Consider the following 24367-nt stretch of genomic DNA (forward strand, 5'->3'; position numbering starts at 1 on the left):
TTTCATTAATGATAGTTATATAGTGTCATTAATGATAGTTATATACTGTGTCATTAATGATAGTTATATAGTGTCATAATGATAGTTATATAGTGTCATTAATGATAGTTATGTAGTGTGTCATTAATGATAGTTGTATAGTGTGTCATTATGAGTTATATAGTGTGTCATTAATGATAGTTATAGAGTGTCATTAATGATAGTTATATAGTGTGTCATAATGAGTTATATAGTGTGTCATTAATGATAGTTATATAGTGTCATTAATGATAGTTATAGTGTATCATAATGATCGTTATATAGTGTCATTAATGATAGTTATATAGTGTGTTATAATGATAGTTATATACTGTGTCATTAATGATATTTATATAGTGTGTCATTAATAATATTTATATTCTGTGTCATTAATGATATTTATATAGTGTGTCATTAATGATAGTTATATATTGTGTCATAAATATAGTTATATAGTTTCATTAATGATAGTTATATAGTGTGTCATAATGAGTTATATAGTGTGTCATTAATGATAGTTATATAGTGTCATAATGATAGATATATAGTGTGTTATAATGATAGTTATATACTGTGTCTAATGATAATTATATAGTGTCACAATTATAGTTATAAAGTGTCATTAATGATAGTTATATAGTGTGTCATTAATGATAGTTATTTACTGTGTCATTAATGAAAGTTATATAGTGTGTCTTCAATGATAGTTATATAGTTTCTTCAATGATAGTTATATAGTGTGTCATTAATGATAGTTATATAGTGTCATTAATGATAGTTATATAGTGTGTCATTAATGCAAGTTATATAGTGTCATTAATGATAGTTATATAGTGTGTTATAATGATAGTTATATACGTCATTAATGATAGTTATATAGTATGTCATAATGATAGTTATATAGTGTCATTAATGATAGTTGTATAGTGTGTCATAATGAGTTATATAGTGTGTCATTAATGATAGTTATATACTGTGTCAAATATATAGTGTCATTAATGATAGTTATATAGTGTGTCATAATGAGTTATATAGTGTGTCATTAATGATAGTTATATACTGTGTCATTAATGATAGTTATATAGTGTGCCTTCAATGATAGTTATAGATTGTCTTCAATGATAGTTATATATTGTGTCATTAATGACATTTATATATTGTGTCATTAATGATAGTTATATAGTGTGTCATTAATGATAGTTATATAGTGTCATTAATGATAATTATATAGTGTCTCATAATGATAGTTATATACTGTGTCATTAATGATAGTTATATAGTGTCATAATGATAGTTATATATTGTCATTAATGATAGTTATGTAGTGTGTCATAATGAGTTATATAGTGTGTCATTAATGATAGTTATATACTGTGTCATTAATGATAGTTATATATTGTCATAATGATAGTTATATAGTGTCATTAATGATAGTTATGTAGTGTGTCATTAATGATAGTTATATAGTGTGTCATTAATGCAAGTTATGTAGTGTCATTAATGATAGTTATATAGTATAATTTATGATAGTTAAATAGTGTGTTATAATGATAGTTATATACTGTGTCATTAATGATAGTTATATAGTGTGTCATAAAGATAGTTATATAGTGTCATTAATGATAGTTATATAGTGTGTCATAATGAGTTATATAGTGTGTCATTAATGATAGTTATATACTGTGTCATTAAAGATAGTTATACATTGTCATAATGATAGTTATATAGTGTCATTAATGATAGTTATGTAGTGTGTCATTAATGATAGTTATATAGTGTGTCATTAATGCAAGTTATGTAGTGTCATTAATGATAGTTATATAGTATAATTTATGATAGTTAAATAGTGTGTTATAATGATAGTTATATACTGTGTCATTAATGATCGTTATATAATGTGTCATAAAGATAGTTATATAGTGTGTCATTAATGATAGTTATATACTGTGTCAAAGATATAGTGTCATTAATGATATTTATATATTGTGTCATAATGAGTTATATAGTGTGTCATTAATGATAGTTATATACTGTCTCATTAATGATAGTAATATAGTGTCATAATGATAGTTATATAGTGTCATTAATGATAGTTATATAGTGTGCCTTCAATGATAGTTATAGAGTGTCTTCAATGATAGTTATATAGTGTGTCATAAATATAGTTATATAGTGTGTCATAATGATAGTTATATAGTGTGTCATTAATGATAGTTATATAGTGTGTCATAATGATAGTTATATAGTGTGTCATTAACAATAGTTATAGTGTGTCATTAATGATAGTTATATAGTGTGTCATAATGATAGTTATATAGTGTGTCATTAATGATAGTTATATAGTGTGTCATAATGATAGTTATATAGTGTGTCATTAATGATAGTTATATAGTGTGTCATAAATATAGTTATATAGTGTCATTAATGATAGTTATATACTGTGTCATTAATGATAGTTATATAGTGTCATAATGATAGTTATATAGTGTCATTAATGATTGTCATGTAGTGTGTCATTAATGATAGTTATATAGTGTGTCATTAATTATAGTTACATACTGTGTCATTAATGATAGTTATATAGTGTGTCATAATGATAGTTATATAGTGTGTCATTAATGATAGTAATATAGTGTGTCATAAATATAGTTATATATTGTCATTAATGATACTTATATAATGTGTCTTCAATGATAGTTATATAGTGTCTTCAATGATAGTTATATTGTGTCTTCAATGATAGTTATATATTGTGTCATTAATGATAGTTATATAGTGTGTCATTAATGATAGTTCTATAGTGTCATTAATGATAGTAATATAGTGTGTCATTAATGATATTTATAGTGTCATTAATGATCGTTATATAGTGTGTCATTAATGATAGTTATATAGTGTCATTAATGATAGTTATATAGTGTGTCATTAATGAAAGTTATATAGCTATCATTAATGATAGTTATATATTGTGTCATTAATGCAAGTTATATAGTGTCATTAATGATAGCTATATAGTGTAATTAATGATAGTTATATAGTGTGTTTTCAATGATACTTATATATAGTGTCATTAATTATAGTTATATAGTGTGTAATTAATGATAGTTTTATAGTGTCATTAATGATAGTTATATAGTGTCTCATTAATGATTGTTATGTAGTGTCATTAATTATAGTTATGTAGTTTGTTATTAATGATAGTTATATAGTGTGTCATTAATGATATTTATGTAGTGTGTCATTAATGATAGTTATATAGTGTCATTAGTGATGGTTATATAGTGTGTCATCAATGATAGTTATATACTGTGTCATTAATGATAGTTATATAGTGTGTCATCAATGATAGTTATATAGTGTGCTATTAATGATAGTCATATAGTGTGTCATTAACCATAGTTATATAGTGTTTCTTGAATGATAGTTATATACTGTGTCTTTTTGTTATTGGTGCTTTAATGTTTTTTTATATTTTTCGAGATGGTTATTGTTATTTTTTGCTGTTTTTGTTTTAATGCTTAATGTTGCTCTTTGCATGCAGGACAAATACCCTTTGGAGCAATAAAGTGTTCAAACTAAAGTAAACGAGGCAATAAAAAGAATGCACTGGATCTACTACCAGATGGTGATGACTTTTGAAATGGAAAGGAAATCATTTTAGCTCTTAATATATACAGGAAATGTGTATGAAATCGTAGACATACAGAAGCTGCTTTCCGAACTTTACGAAGCCTAAGATTCTGTTTGAATGTGATGATTTAGGACTTTTGTCGCCACCTTCTGACTGCAGCTCAAAACTGTAACTCAAATGGCAGCTCAAAGTCAACCATAAATGCCCTCTGTTAAAGGAGGAATGCCTGCACACATATATGCTGTACCTTTGTGCTTTCATTTTCAACTTACAAGATAAGCAGGTTCTTCGCTGTATCTCACCCTTCCAACCACCTTCACAACACACAACTACTCACACTGCATTTTGAAGTGGTGGAATTAGCCTGCAGGTTCAATCCAGAGTCCTAAGACTATGAACTGCGAAGTATGATTTTCATTCTTACAAAACTAATATTAAGACTAACAATAACTCATGGAGTCCTGTAGAAATGTTCTGGAGTTCTGTAGTATTTCTTTTTTTAAAGTTCTGCAGTAATGTTCTAGCCTACAACTCCTCTAAAGTGGCCATGTAGAATGTTCATTGGTTTGAACCACAAACTGAACTTTTAGCAACTGCTAACTAATCAGAAGACTAAAGGTTTCAAAGATCTTTTGTAGCTGAGAGACCAGATCTGTCTGTCTCTCTCTCTCTCTCTCTCTCTCTCTCTCTCTCTCTCTCTCTCTCTCTCTCTCTCTCTCTCTCTGCGTATGTTTATCTGTGAGAGAAGCATGCAGAGAAACCAAGGACCTCAGCTGTGTTATCTGTGGCGGGACAGTAGGCCATACACTAGCCGAACGGTGCTGATAATCTCACCCTTACAATCACCTTCACAGCACACAACTTCTCAGAATTTACCCTCAAAATACTGTGAAACACCATTGCTAACCACCACTGACCATAATGCTACAGCTCGTCCAACTACTACTGCCAAGACTACTGTCTGGCACCCAAACACACCCAGAACAGAACATTCCTATACAATAGAGAAAACCTATCCTGTACACAATTAAAAGCACCTGGCAGCTCAAACTGCAGCTGGGATCCAAACCCAGTCACAAGACTCCAGTCCTGTTCGTTATTCTCAGATACAATAATTATTCCTACCAACAGTTGTTACCTGCAGTAATCCTTCTGGAATATTATTTGACATAAATAACAGCAAAAGGGGAACCGTCTGCAGGGGGTTAAATAGGTTGGTTGATCAGTAGATCCAGGCTGAGTGGTGCTAATTTAAATGCAAACTTCCTGCTCCTGGTGGAATTTACTTTAATGTTAAAATGACTGAGCAAATTGAGTTTTGCTCCTAAAGTTTGAAATTTTTTTCTGACAGTCCTTTCCATATCATTATTTCTGTATTAGAGCAAAAAGGGGCATAAATAGTAAAAGGGAGTGTTAAACTGGCACCGCACTCAGCCTGGGTCTACTGATCAACCCCCCTACAAATCCCCCTGCAGGTGGGTCGCCTTCTGCTGTTATTTATGAGAAGAATTCATAGGACTGGAATCTTGTGACTGGGTTTGTATCCCAGCTGTGTTTGTACCCCTCTCTCTGAACGGTCATCACGCACAGACACGCCCACACGCACGCACACATGCGTGCACACACACTCATTGCAGCTCCTCCCTATAGTTCACAACCGCCTCACAACAGAGTGGGTCTTAAAGTCAAGTTTACAGCTGATAGTGAGAGGGTGAGTGGGGGGAAGAGGGCAGAGAAAGCCCGAGAGAGGGAGAGAGGGAGAGAGAGAGAGAGAGAGAGAGAGAGAGAGAGAGAGGGAGAGAGAGAGAGACAGACAGCAAGGGTGAGGGGGGAAAAAAGAGACTTAACTGCAACAAAACTGTGACCTGACCAGATTTTCATGTCCAGAATATACAAATTTTACAGTGACCTGCTGAAGAACCAACCAGGAATACGTTACTGAGGTGCATGTCAGTTCAGACAGCAGACTAGGATCTTGGCGCCTAAAGGGTAAGTGAGGGACAGAGAGGACACAGTGTGGAGGCCGTGGTTAGCGCATGGCTGTGACACAGGCTACTTTGCCTTCCTTCAGTTCCTTCTCAAACTTCTACAGCTCCGTGGACTCCATGGCGGTAGGTCTGCTTTCTAAACGACACCTCTGCACACATCTCAGGCCTCTGAGGATGTCTGCAGAACCCAAGAGCATCATGGTTATTTAAAATGAAAAATCATTATTATTAGATTACTAGATTATTAGGATAAATAAATGGATAATGAATAATGCTCATTAAAATGTTGCAATTTAAAATAACCTTCTTGTACAGTAGAGAGAGAGAGAATATGGAGGGGGAGGGGATGTGTGTTCTGATGAGATAATGAGATATGCTAATTACTAGGTTAATACATGAAAAGTTCTGCATGTTAGAGCACTATCAGAAGAACACAACAAATACACAATTACTTACAAATAATAAAAAAGGCTGCAGCAAAACAACGTTTGTGCAATCACACAAAATACACACAATCTGCCAAGGTTCATTTGTCACTGTGTGAAGATTTCTGATGACGTTAATGACAAAGGTTTTACTGAACATCTTTTCAGCTGATACAGTGCAGTGACCTCTATGTTATGATATAAAATCAAACCAAAACCAAGTCAACAAACAAATTCTTGCGTGTTGGATTCTAACTGCTTGGCTCTCTCATGCGTGCGACTACTGAGGTGCATAATATATTTCATGTCCATCACTTTCTTTCCCCTTCAAGATGTGGAAGGTGGAGGACTGCCCTATGAGCCTACCCTCACCACCAGAGAGAGCCATGTGTGTCAGCCAGAGTGCTAACCACACGGATGCCTCTCGACCACACCAGAGTGAGGGATGCTGGGATGTGGAGTTCTTGCTGTCTGAATGGGGCAATTTATCACCTGATCAAAGCGACAGTCAGCAGTATGCCTCCCAGCATTCCCTGCAGCAGGAGCAGGTTCACGATGGGGTCAGGCAGAGCGATCTCCTGCCTCACCATGAGTGCTTGATCTCGCCCGTCCCTGATCTCTATGGTGACGGCTACACCTCAGGGCAGCAGGGGAAATGCTTCCAGCACCTCAGTCCCCAAAATGCGCTCATGCCCTCTCAACAGGTCACAGTGAGCAGAGATGCGGCAGCTGTAGGGAAAGTGAGACCCTGGGAGTTTGGGCACTACTACCCCCATTCATCCCCCATGACTCATTTCCCTGAGGCGAAATATGGCCAGACATCAGCTGTGGGTGCAGAGACTCAGGTCCCGCCACTACATTACAGCTTCATTCAGAATTACGCCCACCCAAGAAACTACCCGCCGCCGGCCAGCTACACCCACTTCCCCCCTGCACACAGCATGCTTCCTGAAACCACGGCGCCCCCCGCTGGGCATGAAGGGAAACGCAGTCGCAGATCAACAGTGAAGAGAAGAGCTGCCGTGCACAGCTGTGATTACCCCGGCTGCCACAAGACCTACACCAAGAGTTCCCATCTTAAAGCACACCTACGCACACACACAGGTACTCCCAGCTCTCAACACACACACGGGCACTCCACAAACACCCAGGCCAAGAATGATTAGAAAATGTGTAATATTTATTTTTGTTTCTTGGTTTCATTGTGTCAGTAACAAACATTTCAGTGGTTTCTTTAAATGATAGACATTCTATTTACACATATGTATACCCACTTCAGGGATGGAGAAAGAAGTATATCACTCATTCTCTGTCCCTCTCTCTCTCTCTCTCTCTCTCTCTCTCTCTCTCTCTCTCTCTCTCTCTCTCTCTCTCTATCTCTCTTCACCCACCCCCTGTGCAGGAGAGAAGCCATACCACTGTAACTGGGAGGGTTGTGGTTGGAAATTTGCTCGTTCTGATGAGTTAACGCGTCACTACCGTAAACACACGGGACAAAAACCATACGAGTGTGGGCTGTGCCAGAGAGCCTTTAGCCGGTCTGACCACCTGGCCCTGCATATGAAGAGACACACCTGATCTCTTCCTCTCTGTTTCTCTGTCTCTCTCTCGCACACACACACACACACACACACACACACACACACACACACACACACACACACAGACCTGATTTCTCTTTCTCTTACAAACACATGCACACACTTAACCTCTCTCTCTCTCGCACACACACACACATACACACACACACACACAAACATGTGTACATTCTATATATATCTAATACAATACAACACTAACATATTTTTCTATACACAATACACAATAAAAGTATAACTGACATCTAAGGAAGAATAAGAATGGACATGTATATAACAGAAAGTTCAATGCACGTTTGGTAAAATAAAAAAATCTCCTGAAACACTCGAAGATGTAGATGAGGCTTTAATTAACACAAACCACAGAGAGTCCAGTAACTGGTCCGATTAAACAAGATGTAGATGAGGCTTTAATTAACACAAACCACAGATAGTCCAGTAACTGGTCCGATTAAACAAACTGCCATTTTTAATACTTCCTTTATCTTTCCATATTTTTGCAGCAGGGGAACTAAGAGCACAAGCAACGGTACAGGAGTGAAAGAATGAACACAACACACAAACACACACACTCACACACACTCACACACATAGATGCACGCACACACACACACACACACAAACACATATATGTACGCACACACACACACACACACAACACACACACACACACACACACTCACACACACACAAACACACACACACAAACACATATATGCGTGTGCGCACACACACAAACACATAGATGCACGCACACACACACACACACACACACACACTCATACACACACAAACACATATATGCGCGCACACACACACACACAAACACATAGATGCACGCACACACACACACACACACACACACACACACACATATATATATATGTACGCACACACACACACACACACACTCACATATATATATATACCGGCTGTAACCTATTCAAAACTAATGTGCTAAACTCAGCACCAGTGGGCTACAGGGTGGAATAGAGGTTAAAATAACATTTCCATTGCTGTAATATTCCACATAGTGACCCAAATGTTGGATTTATTACCATAATGTTCAATATGATGTATATAGCTTCTCAAGTTATCTTATATACAAGTATAGACAGTATACCCACATATCTCAGCTATTCCACTAACAGGTAAAGTCAATCCGGTAAGGAATATTCTGAACATAAACATGGAGAAATGTTCCAAGTGAAGGTGCTGTAGGGATTTTTTATTTATAGTTGTGGAACTGCAGCTCCTCTACCATCTGCTGTACTTCTGAATATAAGTACAAAGTAATAAAGTGGATCTGTATTTATGAACAGTGAACATTTATGAACAGTGAAAACATTTTAGTAATGGTCTTGCATCTATGTTAATGTATTTGTATTATTTTTACACAATTTTGTAAATTCTGCTATTTTTAAATATCTAATCTGCCTTAAACAATAAAGTTATCACTGCTACAACATTTCGATATGTAGTACTCAATCTGCACCGGCAGAGGGCGATGATTTTATTTTTATTTCATTTTAAATAACTCAAACAATTTACCAACTGAAATCTCACAGCTGAAATCAAACGAATAACTAAGTATAACATGCAGCTAAGCTCACAATAAGCCTGAAATTTAGAAACCATAATGCACGATGAGGCCTGTAAAAAATCTTGGTTGTGTAAATATTGTTTTCTATGGACATAGCACAATATGACTTTTGATTCCTTTACCTTATATTTAAATCGATAGCCATGCAATTCTACATTTACCCTAGTTCTGGTAAAATGTGACAGTCAAATGAAAAAGAAAAAAAAAGAACGAAAATTAAAACTAAAAAAAACCCAAACCCTCTATCTGCCACCAATCTTCACAGCTTTATTGCATGTTGCTGCTCGCACTAAACAAATAACCTTTCTCATGAATCCACTATCCACAGTGTTTTGGTCAAAATTCAATGTGTCCAATGCAATGAACATTGCTCAGTAACAGATTAACAATGTTTGGCAATAATTAATACAAACAAAAGTTACGTATCTTTATGAAAACTTTATTCCTAGTTTTTTTTTTTTTTCATTTAAAATAAAACAGAAATATCTCTGGCCATTTAAAAATACACCGATACCCATACACATAGCGTCATATTTCAAACATGATACAACTCTATATGCAAGTATGATTGTGGTATAATGCAGACCTTTCTGGGAACACAGAGGCCTGAGAATGGACTGACCTGACATCAGGTAGACATTCATTCGCCCAAAATACTTTTTCAGAGTAAAATGTGGTCACACCTGACTGGCACTGGCCAGCAGAGGGCAGTGCCACCCATGGTCCTGAAATGCAAAAAGCCTGCCTTGTTTTCAGATATGGCCACGAAAATAAAGAAATAAATACTATAGATGCAACTTATGATCCAAGGGAACAACCTCATACATAAAACCACACACCTCACACTCTCACGGTCGTTGTTGCATTGCAAATGTAAAGTGGTTGAACAGAGAGCTAAAACAAACAGACAAATAGACAGTTTAATTAGATCGCATTTAAATGAAAGAACAGAATAAAAAAAAAAACCCAGCAGCACCACCCCTGGGGTGTGGTTGTTGTTGGAGTGTGTGTGTGTGTGTGTGTGTGTGTGTGTGTGTGTGTGTAGGGGCAAGGAGGTGGAGAGCAGACAATAGCAGCTCTATAGCGCATACCACCACTGCTTCCTGATTCATAATCCCCACAGGCTGGGTATGGTGGCCCCCACCAAGAGACTTTTACCAATCCCATTCCACGTGAAAAAGGGGGGGAACAGTTGCTAGGCAAACAGCATAACAGTTGCCTAGGGAACCGTAAAAGACGCAGCCGGGAGCAAATGGGGTGAACGGTGAAGGGGGAGGGGCAGCCAAGTTCAAAACCAATGATCTACAGCCTGACGTGTCTAGACCAGGAGGGTGCGGGAGTCTGGCAGGGCCCGAGCACGGCCCCCACATCTGTGACCCGTCAAGCCGTGGGGTAACCAAATACAACAGGGCACCGGGTCACTCTGTGGAAGTGGCAGCGCTCCTAATACATATCGTGTCTGTCATACGGCTGTGAAAATATGCAGGTGAAGGAACGGGTTAAATTGTTGAAAAAAAATGTTTTTTAGACCAAAGCTGTAAAGTGTACAATAACAGTACATAATAGTACAATAACACAATAACAATAAACAACAACAATAACAATAAACAACAACAAAAACAAACAAACAACACAGAGCAAGTCATATCAGTGTGCCTAATTATTACTGTATTACATGCTGTCTCATATGAAGAAACTAAAATAAATCTAAAGGGGGGGGGGGGATAGAGAGAGCATATGAGACGTGAGAGATGTGATGCATGCCTGTTCCTGTGCTTTCATTTGTGAGGTGTGGCCGTTGTAGTAGGATGGACAGCACCAGTGTTTTCCACAAATTTTCATTTGTTTTATTCTCATTTCGGTGAGCTGCTGTGAAAGTGTCTTTCATTCCCCCTGGGCTGAGTAAACAGACCGTATGATGTAATAGTCCATTCTGGATTCGAGCCAAAATAAACTTAGTTTAGAAATTATTTCCCAACAGGCAGCCTTTTCCCTAGAACTCCGCACAAAGTGGATCACCTGTCTGATTGGCGCTGCTGCTCAGACCTGTTCTTCTTTCAAAAACACTTTCACCCCTTTAACACCTAGATAGCATAATGGTCTGTATTTTGTGGAACAAAAGAAAGCTCATGGTGATGTAATTCTGCAACTATTGGGTAACCAACAGCAGACTTCCTGCGCTGTAGCCTTTGTATGCATGAATGCAGGCGGTGCAGTAACTTCACGGGCTACCGGACTGCTTGACATTGGATCTATGCTCATAAAAGTCCGGACAAACAGTGATTGTAGACGTTTGTGTTGAAGACCATCCCCTCGTTTTTAAAAGATGTGTTTGTTTGGGAGGAGGGGAAGGTAGAAAGCGCGCGCTAAGAGAACAAAAACGTGACTAGGCACCAAAGCTTTCTGTTATGCAACCGCTGACCTACTAACACACATTGGAAGACTGTGTGTGTGTGTGTGTGTGTGTGTGTGTTTGAAACTGGAGCAAAGCATCCGACATGAGGACACGAGTAGGGAGGGATTCACAGCAAATAGCGCCACATTCAAGGACACAGCCTACAGAGACAGCAGCTCGTGTTAAGTTACTCCACCACGCGGGACATTTTTAGCTAAAAAGTCTCACAGACTTCTGTCTGCAGGCAAAAGAGAAGATAAAGGAGGACAGAGGACGCCACTTTCTGAGACGAAAAGACACCCTCTTTAGCCTCGAAGCGGGTTTTCCTCGGTAGACGGAGCGAGTCTTCTCCACCCGGGTAAGAGCGCCGTGTGAATAGGTGTGTGCGGTCTAACGTGGTTGCGCACAGGCGGCGGATGGTAGCAGCCACACCTCAGAGAGGATATAACCGCTCAGCGCCATGCCTCTCCCGCTATGGTTCGGCGGACACGGGCTGCTTTGGCATCACACGTTTCGTTTCTAACGTTTCACAGTGATTCTGAGTGACTGGCGGTTTGAAAGCGGAGCTGATGGTTGCGGATGATACGGGAGCGCAGGTCTGACACATTGTTTCGCTGCGTGTTCAATGTCACGGCCAGACGGTTCCCCCGTGTTTCGGCACCCGGGGATGAGCGGGGAGACTGGGCAAAATAACACACAAATCCGGCTGACGTTCCAACGAAATCTGTTTAATTACAGTACAATGAATCAAATCCATAGACGGGGAACTATTATTTCTTCCTCCAGTTCACGTATTTATCGGTGTACTTGATCTAACAAAGACAATGACATGCACATTGAGGGCAGAATGGCTTGAATAAATAGCCAGTAGCTTTACGGTGGGAAGTTCGCAGCAGACGCTGATCCATAAACGCCAGGGTAGCATCCGCAACACCAGGCTTCACAGCTGGACTGTGATCAGTACCCTGCATGACTTTGTTCTGTAGTTCGTAGGGAACTACCGGACTGGTTGAGCTGACAAGCTAATGTTTGTTCCCACAGCACGTCTACGTTGCGAATATTGAACTCCTGAACACAAATATTAAATATTTGTGCAGGTCGGGCCATAACCTGCAGAAATATTTATTGTATGCTTATTTTTATACACAACGTATGCATTGCGTCATCAATAAGCCAATCATCACTCCCCACCAACTCAACACCTGCATGTGTCTACATGACGTCACCAGAATAGACCACGCTACAACTCCACTAGGACCTGATGCCTCGTACCCACGTGCTGTGTTGCAGAGTCTGTCCTATAGTCCACACCACAGCGTCTTGCCTTCCTCTCAGAAACTGCATGTGAGCACGAGCACACACACGTGCATACATTTATCTCTCTCTCTATGTGTATATATGAAAAAAATGAAACGTTTCTTTTGTGAAAATCTTTCTACCTGTTCAGAACTATTCTGACAATTTAGATTAGTCCAGTTTTTCTTTGCATTTTCTATGTAGTGAAGGAGGTGTATTGATGTATGAACACACACAGTAGAAGTCAGACTAATCCCAGAACAGGCTATGGAGAATATGAATGATGATGGACCAAAGGTAAGAGAGAACAGTAACTCCAGTGGCTATGAGGGACTCTGTTTCCATAAGATCATACTACTCATTCCATGTATATTACAATACTGTTTTGTTATATAATAACTAATAGGCCTAAAACTTAATCCTGGCTCTTTAATCCAAACCCAGACCATGGTATTGTAATCACTGAGAAATAAATTCAGTGGATTGGCCACTGTGAATTCCTAGGTGAAGGCAGGGCTCGCAATCTGCTGGCCCTGACCCACAAAGAATAAGGACTGAATATCAGAGCCTAACAGATGGTGAAATTAATTTGGAAGACAATACAAATGTCATTTTATGAGGTTGACCCCCCTGGTTTAACATTTAGGACACAATGTGTTTAGTACTGGTCCTGGTCTGAATAGGCACCTTCCTGGAAGAAACATGTAGGCCTCCCACCATAATGATGCCTGCCCTGTTGGTGCTTGGGTGTAGCACACACAGCATGCCATGTGTGCATGCAGGAGTGTGTGTGGGTCACCGTGGTCACCCTGACATTACAGCACTGGTTGACGTCAGTCCCTCTCTGATTATTCTTGGAGACCAGTCTTCCTTTTACAGACTTCCAAGAATCAGAACATTTAATCCATACAGTGAAGTCTGTGTTTTGGGGAATGTAAGTCTGGTGATCTCTGGTTTCAGCACATAGTGTAAATGCTGATATTGTTAATGCTCATATGCTGATGTGAGCTGGGTTTTTTTTTTTTGCCTGCGTGTCACTGCAGTTCTGGTAAATTCCACTCTTCTCTGCCAGTTGGAGTCTGGAGCTCCTCCCTCACACTGTGTCGCTATTTTTAGGATGCACTATAATTCCCCCCAGCTTGCTCACTGGCGCCCCCTCCCTGTCCCACTGACCTATTTTACAGCATAATGTCAGTACTGAGCTAAGTACTTAGAGTGGTGCTTACAGTGCTTACTGTTTCTAGGTCAGTGGGACATGCGTGCTGCCTAGACGTCCCTCATGCTAAGAGGGCAAGTCTGACTGAATTTGTCATACCCTGACAAAATCTTCAGCTTCACTTTGGCTTATTTGTGAAAAAGCTCTGACTCTGGACCAGTGAAACAAAGTCGTTGTGGGTGAGACAAATTAAGGACAAGTGTACTGGAGTAGCTTCAGAAACAGTGTGTCACTTTTCTAAAAGGTCCTTTTCATTTTCATTTCTAATAAAATCTTCCTATGAGGAGGAACGAGCTATATAACCGTAGCAGGCTGAACGATGTCAAAACCACGCTGAGGCCCAGAAACATGCCACAAGAGAAAGCAAAAATTAATAAAAAATGAATCTTTCATTATTTTGTATGTAGACAGCCCTAATGTGATTTTCAAACAAAGCTTTTTTATCATCACAGAGGGCACACAACGTTTGAAAAGGGTATTTAAGAGCAAACAGTCTGGTGAAATACTGAAAAAGCTTTCTGTTATCCTTGGCATTATAGCAGAAGACAAAGTGTTCCAGAGTTATACTGAAGCACATTTTTTGGGTTGGAGCTCTTGGTTTGAACTCCTTCACCAGCTCAGGATTCTTACAGAGTAGTTTTACCTGTATGTTCTAATGCATGTAGATTGAGAACATAACTAGTCTTTTTATATAGACCACATACCTTATATAGTCTGCATGAATTTTGAGAGGCAACAGAAGTGTAATTACAAGAAAACATTCCAGTGAGAAGTGTGTTACATCTAATGCAAACTTGGTGTTTGGCAACAACAAGAAAAAACAATTGTTCTGAGAGGACATATTGCAGAAATCTGTAGGAGATTGATATTTGAGAAATAGTGCTTGATAGGTCATGTGACTGCAGCAGCTCATTCACTCTCACCCTCTCTCTCATTCACACTCACCCCCTCTCTCATTCACTCACCCCCTCTCTCATTCACTCTCACCCCCTCTCTCATTCACTCTCAGCCCCTGTCTCATTCACTCTCAGCCCCTGTCTCATTCACTCTCAGCCCCTGTCTCATTCTCTCTCACCCTCTCTCTCATTCACTCTCAGCCCCTCTCTCATTCACTCTCACCCTCTCTCTCGTTCACTCTCACCCCCTCGCTCGTTCACTCTCACCCTCTCTCTCGTTCACTCTCATCCCCTGTCTCATTCTCTCTCACCCCCTCTCTCATTCACTCTCACCCCCTCTCTCATTCACTCTCAGCCCCTGTCTCATTCTCTCTCACCCTCTCTCTCATTCTCTCTCACCCCCTCTCTCATTCTCTCTCACCCTCTCTCTCGTTCACTCACCCCCTCTCTCATTCACTCTCACCCTCTCTCTTGTTCACTCTCATCCCCTGTCTCATTCTCTCTCACCCCCTCTCTCATTCTCTCTCACCCTCTCTCTCGTTCACTCACCCCCTCTCTCATTCACTCTCACCCTCTCTCTTGTTCACTCTCATCCCCTGTCTCATTCTCTCTCACCCTCTCTCTCATTCACTCTCAGCCCCTCTCTCATTCACTCTCACCCTCTCTCTCGTTCACTCTCACCCCCTCGCTCGTTCACTCTCACCCTCTCTCTCGTTCACTCTCATCCCCTGTCTCATTCTCTCTCACCCTCTCTCTCATTCTCTCTCACCCTCTCTCTCGTTCACTCTCATCCCCTGTCTCATTCTCTCCTTGTCTGCTGCTCTCTGCAGTCCTGGCAGAGTGGCAGGGTGCTGTGGTTATTAGAGTGCAGTGTCTTACACAATAAGCAGCTTACTGTAGAGCTTTAGAGAGCTATTACATGGCTCAATGTTCAGTTATTTCTCTGACCCATATTTCTCAAAAATTCTTCTGACTGAGACTAAGTAAGTCTGCACTTAGAAATGCTTAGAAAAAACCTAAGCACTGGAAAAAAAAAACATGAATTGTTCGTCACTAATGTGAAGATGATACTCTGAGATTGATGACATATCTGCTATAACAAAAATCCCCCACTTCTTTCTTTCTGGCTTTTAATCAAAGTGTGCAGCTATGGTCTTGATCTTCTAATTCCAGTTTGCTAACACAATAAAGAAATCCTTATCTTGTGTTACAGATTTAGTCAGTGGAGTTACAGTGGACTGTGGACAGACATCAATCAACCAGACTGAAGCAAGTTTTAACAACCAGACTTCGTCACTTAAACCTTCAGAAGATACTCATCAAAATACAAATGGTACCACTCAGAAACTTACTGGTAGACTAATTTTAAACACTTCCCTATCAAATGAGATAGGGTTTAATTGAAATCCAAGTCTTCTTTATGTATCTAGCCAATCTGGCCTCTTGAACGTTTAGACAGTGGGTATGAATAGAGAGGAAAAATAGGCAAGAATCAATAAGGTTCCTTCCTGGAGGTGTAAGGGAACATCACAGGTCTTTGCATTCTGCACATTTAGGTAGTTATTTCATCCTTAACCTCACACTTTCAGAAGTCTTATTTTCAATGTCAGCTGAGTCCCAGTCATACAGACTGGCCTCTGCAGGAGCACGATGGAGAGTCAGAACCTTTCTGCTCAAAACCCAAATGCCAACATGGAAACAGACACATTTTCAAATTTCACAGAAAGCTTACCAACACCTCAGATTAGCAGCTCTTCTCGACAAGGCAGACTTATTAAACCAAAGCCCAACGTGAACTGTAGACGCAAGCGCGAGTTCATTTCAGAAGAAAAGAAAGATGCTTCCTACTGGGAAAAACGTCGCAAGAACAACGAGGCAGCAAAGCGTTCAAGGGAGAAGCGACGACTGAATGACATGGTGTTGGAGAACAGGGTGATGGCGCTGAACGAAGAGAATGTTCGCCTAAAGACCGAGCTCCTGCAGCTGAAGCTGAGGTTCGGCCTCATCACCACAGCCTCATATATGGAGAAAAGCCAGCAGATCAGCAGTGGAACTGAGGCTGCTGGCAGTAACACCACTGCTGGGAGTGCAGCTGGAGGAAACACCTATTTCTCAAGTAGTGGATACTCCAGTGCCTCCCAGATTATGATGAACTCAGACTCCTCAGAGACAGAACAGTCGAGTCGGGGTGAGCGGCAAACACCATTACCCAAGTACTCCCCTCATGGCTCTTTGTCTGACATGTCTGACGGATCTTCTCGGGACAGCCCCGAACCGATTTCATACAAAATCAAGCAAGAGAGTTCAGCTATGGACATTAACAGACTTGAGACGAGCGTTCTGAATGGCATGTTTAGTGGTCAACCTGGATTTTCCCAACTGCAGACCCACCAACTACAAGGAACAGAACAGCAGGAGTCTGGTACCAGCCCAGCTAGTCAACCTGCCAGAGTTCAAAGGAGCGTAATCCTGTATCGTTCAGGCAGTAGCACATACCCACTCGAGACCCAGAGACTTAATAGCATGGATCAGCAGACTGGACTACCACCACAGCAGAAGGTACAAGTCACTCACGTGAGCCAAGCAGCATTTAGTCTGCCTGCAAGAGCAGATGGTTTAGAGACTCTGTCAGAGGTTGCTCAGCAACTAGCAAGGAGGTCATTGGATTCACCGTCTTACGAATACGCTAAAAGCAAGGTGGATGCCACAGAAGTCCAGCAGTTTGTCTCTCAGCACATTCAATCTCCCTGCAGTCCTCAGCATTCCTCTAAAGACAGTGTCCCAAATTCCTTCACTACAGACCTTCTTAGTGAGACTGACAAGTGTCACCTTTACCAGCATCAGAACTCCTACCTCAGCCCCATGGATGAGGAGCCACCCTTGTTAACGTATGAGGGTGAGTCTAGAGCTGACAGGTTCTACCAAGAGCCCTCCTCTTCCAGCAAAGACACATCCTCCAGTGATGGAGATCCTCGAAGCTCTGACAAAGAGGCCTCCACTGATGATGAGTCCCCATCATCCTGCTCTTCAGAGACCAGTGGCTATAATGCAGCCATTGCTATCAGCAGTGCTTGCCAAAATGGTGACAGGCAAACAGAAGTAAAAACCACAGCGCTGCCCCACAAGCTAAGGCTGAAATACAAGGCACTGTCCAATGGTGGCTCCCAGGATGGAACCAGCTCTATTACCACTGCCACTGCAGGCACTTTGCTCAGTTCAGCACTTCCCCAGCACCCCTATCTGGCCCTCACACAAGTCCACCAGCAGCCGGGCAGCAACTGTCAAAACAGAGAGGAGGAGGTGGAGGGGGCAGATGGAGAGAGCACCCAGCAGTCCCCATGCAGAGAAAACACAGAGAGCAGGAGGGACATTGGAAGGAAAGTGACAACAGCATGGAACTGCAGAAACAAGGAATATGACTGAGAGGACTGACCTGGAAGACTCAGCCAGCTGATGCCAGATACCTTTAACTGTTCAACAAAACTGAAGTACTAAAAAGACATCATAAGACTACTGCATGAAATAAACTCTTTGATATGTATTTAGAGTGAATTTTAGAAGATTTCATCCATTGTACATTTTTATTGTCCTCACTCAAGCACTTATTTACACAAAAATGAAGAATAAATTAATGGAATTAGTGGAGCTCCTTTTCTATTTTTAAGTCAAATTAAGGGCACAAAGAACAGACCCTCTTTAGTGACAGTGCGTGTCTGTGAGGAAAAGCCTCTGTCATTAATTTTTCGAGCCTCTTTTTCCCCTGTTTATTTCAAGAACCAAAGATACAAAACCCGAGAGTTCCACTCTTTTTATCAGTGTCACTGTTCTTCATAGTCCTTTGACCTTTGTGTTTCTCAAGAATTTAGACTGTAAAATACTGTGATATAATTACAAATTCATATTTAAATATATTTTATGGAAAAAAAAACCTTGGAAAAACTAAAACAAAGACAAGATGGCAGGGGAATGAAATTGGAATGAAATCACTATTTCTCTGTGCCATCTATAAATACTGAGGTCAGCATTGTTTATCTTGTTTTTTCATAGGGGTATTTTTTTGACACCTTAAAACCAACCTGAATTTGTTCATGTTTTGGTTTTAAGCCACTGGGAGACTAAATGAGAAAATAAATCTCTTCACCTCTCCACCTTTACTCTTAAAACCACACAGTCTGACAGAGACAGACTTGCTGTCAAGGTCACTCTGACCAATTTATCTGTAAAGCACCTTTACCTGCCTGATTAGACTGTATAATCACAGCTGTCTCTTCTGGGACTTAGCTTTAAATTAGCATAATGTAAAAACTGTACAATATTTCACTAGCATATTAGGGCAGTTTTCCCTCCTGTGGTTTCAGAAATGTTTCATGCACTACCTCATTAAAACAAAGTGGTCACAGTTATACAGTATTTGAGTGTTAATGTATTTCTATTCAGATGATGCATTGTAGCTTAATTCAGTCACCCAGCAATTGCCATGTAAATGAAACACTATGCTGCATTTCACTAGAAAGTGAACAGCGCTTTTGTTACCCTTCCAGAAACTGAATAGCAAGAAAACCAGCATCAATCTCCACCCACCGAGGTGGTTTAAACACGTTAACTAATCAGGTGGTGTTTTATCTTGTTATGTAATTGGGTGATATTTTATTATGTTGAGTAACCCACATGTTGCTCCTGCACTAAAACATCAGATTTTCTATCTGTGTTTGCAAAACAGGTGCCTGCCACTGGACATTGTGTATAAATGTAAAAGTGTTCTCTTTTAAGTAATGTAAAGTTTTTATCTAGTTTATTTTTGCATTATATAACTAATTATTGTATCTTATTTGATATTTGCATCCGATATTTTTTGTTTGTTTCCAGTGTCTGTTCATTTAATTGTGATTGTGTGGTTGTACGTGTTTGTTCCATATTCTGCTGATGAACGTAGACAGACCATGTGGTGTTTGTTCAAGTTTTAAGAATGAAAAGGAAAAATAAAACATGTAAGAGAAGAGGGAGGGAGAACCTGATATGATGCTCAGACTGTTCGTCATGTCAAGATGCGGGACAAAAAAAATAAATAAATAAATAAATACAACTTTGTTGAATTAAAAAATTTCTATTGTCATTGTTCTATTACTCATTTTTATTTACAGAGCACCTTTAAAACCGATGTAGCAAACAGAGAAATTGGAAACACTTGTGATAAGTGCAACATGTGGAACACACAGGGTCAAACACCAATAAAGCACAACTGTCTCAAATGGCTTTAAATATCCAGGAGGAGTCTAGGAGGAGGGGTCCGTGCAATGACAGACACCCCACCCCCCACATGGCATGACTCCTGGCGCGCCATCCTATGGGGCCTGGCCCCAAGACCAATGCGAAATGGCGAGGCTGGAGGACTGAGACCTCCCTGCCCCAAACACAGGTTAGTGCAGACAGGACAGAGGGGAGGACAACAGGGACCAAGACAATGACAGACACATGGGGGGGCATACTGGGAGACATGGGCATGGAGACAGTGACAGGAATAAGACTAACCGGCCCTATGGGAAGGCTAGGTGAAGGTCCAATGACTGGCTGGAAGGGGACACCGGTGAGTCCATCGATGAGTCCAGGACAAAGCACTTGTTCACATGGGCAGTGAGGGGACCTCTGCCTTCCTGGTGGATGTTCTAGAGAGCACATGGCGAGGGACTATTCCAGATGAATCGCCCACCACAGGCTTGAAAGTGACTAGTAAGTGGGATGCTGAGGCAAGTCTCCGTGATAAATGTATTTATTTAAAACCAAGCCAAAACACAAAGAACAAGGAAAAAAAATCACACTAGACAAACAGAAACTGGAAACACACCATGTGGAACATACAGGGTCAAACACAGACAATGCACCCCTGCCAAACGGCTTTAAATACCCCTACTCACAAGGACAGTAACTAGGGACAGGTGTGACGCGCGACCAATTAACAAGGTAGGGGCGTGGTGATAGAGAAACACACACACACACATTCACATGTCACTTGAACACAGGGAGGAGAAGGGGGCCATGCAGTGACTCCAAGGTGCTTTAGTCAAATCAATTGATAAAACACTATAAAATGAAAAATAATAAACAATTAGATGAAAGATTGTTTTCTTGGTACCAAGCACATTCATATCAACCACAACATGTCACAAAGCAGCTTTACAAATGTCCAAAAGAAAAGATGTTAAAATGTTAAAATTAATTAACTGTAGAAATTAAGATATTTTAATATATTACTAAAAATATGGAAATATATAGAATATAAAAAATAAATGCTAGTAAATGCAAGTTTACATTGAAATGTTACAGCTTCGTGTGGACTGTGCAAACTGTAAATGGGTTGTAAACTTAATTTAATTAAGTTAATTGTAAGCTGTGCATTACTGGTCCTGTATTTCATATTTATTGTTTACTTGTGTTCTTTAGATTTACACCATAGCCCTGGAGAAACATTATAGCATTTCAGTGTATACTTGTCATAGTTAGAATGACAATAAAAAGCATCTTGAGTTGATGCAGGTCTCAGTAGTGGCTTCAAGATAGATGGTGATGACAGGGTCCATTACTGTATTCATGGTGTTAAACAGGCCCATGCTACTATAACATATTTAGGAAATATTTTGCTCTGGCATCTGATAGTAGACTTGCATCATGTTTTTATTTTATTTTGTTCCTATATTGCTGCATTAGAATCCAAATACCACTGATGATCAAATGTCTAACTTTGGGCCTTCTGGACCACTTTATTGGAGCACTAGAGACTGGACAACATTGTGGGTGGAGTTAAATAAGACCACCAGTCCTTTTGTGCTAAGATCTTTTGGAGGATTGGTTAAGGGACTCTTATTGATGAAGGTTAAGGGAGCAGCTGTTAAAAGTCCCTAGAACTGGGAGTACAAGGCCTATTACAGCATGAGCAGTTGAGAACCAGGGTTTATGAGATGGATATGAGATAATTGCATCAAACAAGACAGGGTAATGATCAGGCAGGCAAATAGCTGCCATTTCTACATTTCAGACATGAAAACCAGTGATTATACAAAGTTAAGCTCATGTGTAGGACCAATGACAGACTGCAGATATAGTCAACACTGGCCAGTAATGCTATGTACATCAGAAGTAGAGAAGATGTTTAGCCTACAGTCTGTATTCTTGGGTAAACAACACAGGGTAGCAGACTATAAAAACATTGGGTGAGGGCATGGGTGGAGTCAGCACGGTCTGGACAGACATTGGGTGAGGTGGTGGGTGGAGTCAGCACGATCTGTACAGACATTGGGTGAGGGCGTGAGTGGTGTCGGCACGGTCTGTACAGACATTGGGTGAGGGCGTGGGTGGAGTCGGCACGGTCTGTACAGACATTGGGTGAGGGCGTGGGTGGAGTCGGCACGGTCTGTACAAACATTGGGTGAGGGCGTGGGTGGTGTCGGCACGGTCTGTACAGACATTGGGTGAGGGCGTGGGTGGAGTCGGCACGGTCTGTACAGACATTGGGTAAGGGCGTGGGTGGTGTCGGCACGGTCTGTACAGACATTGGGTAAGGGCGTGGGCGGTGTCGGCACGGTCTGTACAGACATTGGGTGAGGGCGTGGGTGGTGTCGGCACGGTCTGTACAGACCAGAACTCCATTCTGAACTCCATTATTCTCAATTGTAGAGTTCCATTGCATTTGTAAACATATGGCTGTTTTTCTTTATCTACTCCCTCTGTGTAATTTGTATGATCTGTTGTCTTTGGATATTGACAAAAATCCCCTCAATTCTCTCTCCAGCTGTCCACTCTGACTAACCCAAAATCTGCAGACTGCAGTCAACCAGAACAGACTTGGCCAGGCTGAGTAAATGTTGCGCAGTATAACCCCAGCTTCTTTACTGGCTGCATGTTGCAGCAGCTGTTTGACTAGCTGCTCTAGTAAGAACAGCTGAGCTCATCATGTGCAACCAGGATATGCAGGACATCTACCAGTCAATATGCCTTAGGACGACTAACAGAATCACAGTCTGCTTACCAGGCTGCTATTTGGCAGGCAGTACTGCAGCATTTAGGTCAGGACTTGCAGATTAAACAACAGTTTTTACCCTAAGGCTATCAAGCACCTGAACTGTATTCACATTCCCTAGTCACTGTACCTTTTAATATTCTTTAATGTTCCTTCCTTTGAAATCCCTGTAATGTTGCTATGTACTCAGTCTTATGCCCAATCCTAATACTTACACCAAGTAGTAGTCCTATTGCTTGCTCTACTACAGTAATGTTACGTAGTTCTACACTGTTGTACAACAGTCATATTGAAGTTGCACTTATCAGTGTAGTGCAATAGCTTATATCTTCTTTTTGAATTAAAATGTTTTTTTCTTAATGTCAAACTTTTCAACCCTACCCCTGGGACTGTCAGTCTCACAGAAACCAGGAGCCCTGTTGTGTCTTACAAGAACATCCATAAAACGGCACTTAAGCCTGAGCAAGCAAAAGCCTCATCACCCCAGCGTGGCCATCTGACCTTCTGCCCCTTTACCCTTTACATTTAAATTTATGGCATTTAGCTGACCAGACATCCCAAGGGTCAGAGTTCACAGGTTGGAACATTAGAGATTTTCTTCAAAGCACCATATTGCCATGACTCCATGATTGCCATGTTTTCAAACATCCATCATATTTTAAATTCATGTCCTAGTAATTTTTAAATTCCTAGTACATGAAATTCAGCTCTCTGTGACAATATTTTGCAGAGTTATGATGTATTAATTAGATCTGATTGATTTTTTCCCCATAACCATAGTACCACCAGGAAGTGAGGAGTGCTCTATTGGTATATTTCTCCTTCTATGGATATGTCTACAAGCAACAATTTAGAGTTATTTCTCATAGGCTCCTATTATTGTGCATGTTATAATGTTTCCTTTATTGTGAAATAGTGTAAGCAGTGTCTTATTTCATTACATTTTGTTTTAACCTTTGTTCTTGTTGAGCCTTCTTATAATGCCTTGACGAGGAATCCTCCCCTCCCCATCCTTAAGGGAGAGATGATAATGGATGAGACAAAAGCACGTGAAGGCAGAGACTCCAGCTCTTTTGGGAATGTATATTTTGAGAATGAAATTCCAAGAGCAGTTGTGGAAAAGTTAGGTTGGTAAAAATGGATATGAAGTGAGTGTGGAAGAACGAGTAAAGTTTACACATGAAGAAACTAATGATTACATTCTGACTACATTTTGATTATATTTAAAATGATTACATTTTGAGAAACAGTCATCTTTAGAATCAACATGATTTTAATTGTATTTTTCTT

General features: G+C 40.2%; 2 protein-coding genes across 3 annotated transcripts; both read left to right on the forward strand.

The window, feature by feature from the left end:
- Positions 1–5321: 5321 nt before the first annotated feature.
- On the forward strand, positions 5322–8568 carry klf1 (Kruppel like factor 1 (erythroid)). The gene is made up of 3 exons (XM_027028159.3): positions 5322–5760; positions 6395–7166; positions 7465–8568. The coding sequence occupies exons 1-3, from the start codon at positions 5686–5688 to the stop codon at positions 7638–7640; spliced, it is 1023 nt and encodes a 340-aa protein (XP_026883960.2). The 5' UTR covers positions 5322–5685; the 3' UTR covers positions 7641–8568.
- A 2902-nt stretch (positions 8569–11470) lies between these two features.
- Positions 11471–20161, forward strand: nfil3-5 (nuclear factor, interleukin 3 regulated, member 5). 2 transcript variants are annotated; one of them, XM_027028135.3, is made up of 2 exons: positions 11471–12016; positions 16280–20161. In XM_027028135.3, the coding sequence occupies exon 2, from the start codon at positions 16717–16719 to the stop codon at positions 18487–18489; it is 1773 nt and encodes a 590-aa protein (XP_026883936.2). In that variant the 5' UTR covers positions 11471–12016; positions 16280–16716; the 3' UTR covers positions 18490–20161. The 2 variants fall into 2 exon arrangements, with proteins under 2 accessions (XP_026883936.2, XP_081566835.1); XM_081710709.1 differs by lacking the exon at positions 11471–12016 and adding an exon at positions 12028–13002.
- Positions 20162–24367: the final 4206 nt, after the last annotated feature.

The sequence above is a fragment of the Electrophorus electricus genome, chromosome 3 (assembly GCF_041902795.1).
Source record: "Electrophorus electricus isolate QZ-2024a chromosome 3, ASM4190279v1, whole genome shotgun sequence".
NCBI lineage: Eukaryota > Metazoa > Chordata > Actinopteri > Gymnotiformes > Gymnotidae > Electrophorus > Electrophorus electricus.

Bases quoted from the DNA above. Each gene is read 5' to 3' on its own strand.
- klf1 (XM_027028159.3), top strand. From the start codon at position 5,686: ATGGCTGTGACACAGGCTACTTTGCCTTCCTTCAGTTCCTTCTCAAAC. The intron at 5,761-6,394 runs GTAGGTCTGCTT...TTCCCCTTCAAG, and splicing joins GCTCCGTGGACTCCATGGCG to ATGTGGAAGGTGGAGGACTG. The intron at 7,167-7,464 runs GTACTCCCAGCT...CCCCCTGTGCAG, and splicing joins ACACCTACGCACACACACAG to GAGAGAAGCCATACCACTGT.
- nfil3-5 (XM_027028135.3), top strand. From the start codon at position 16,717: ATGGAGAGTCAGAACCTTTCTGCTCAAAACCCAAATGCCAACATGGAA.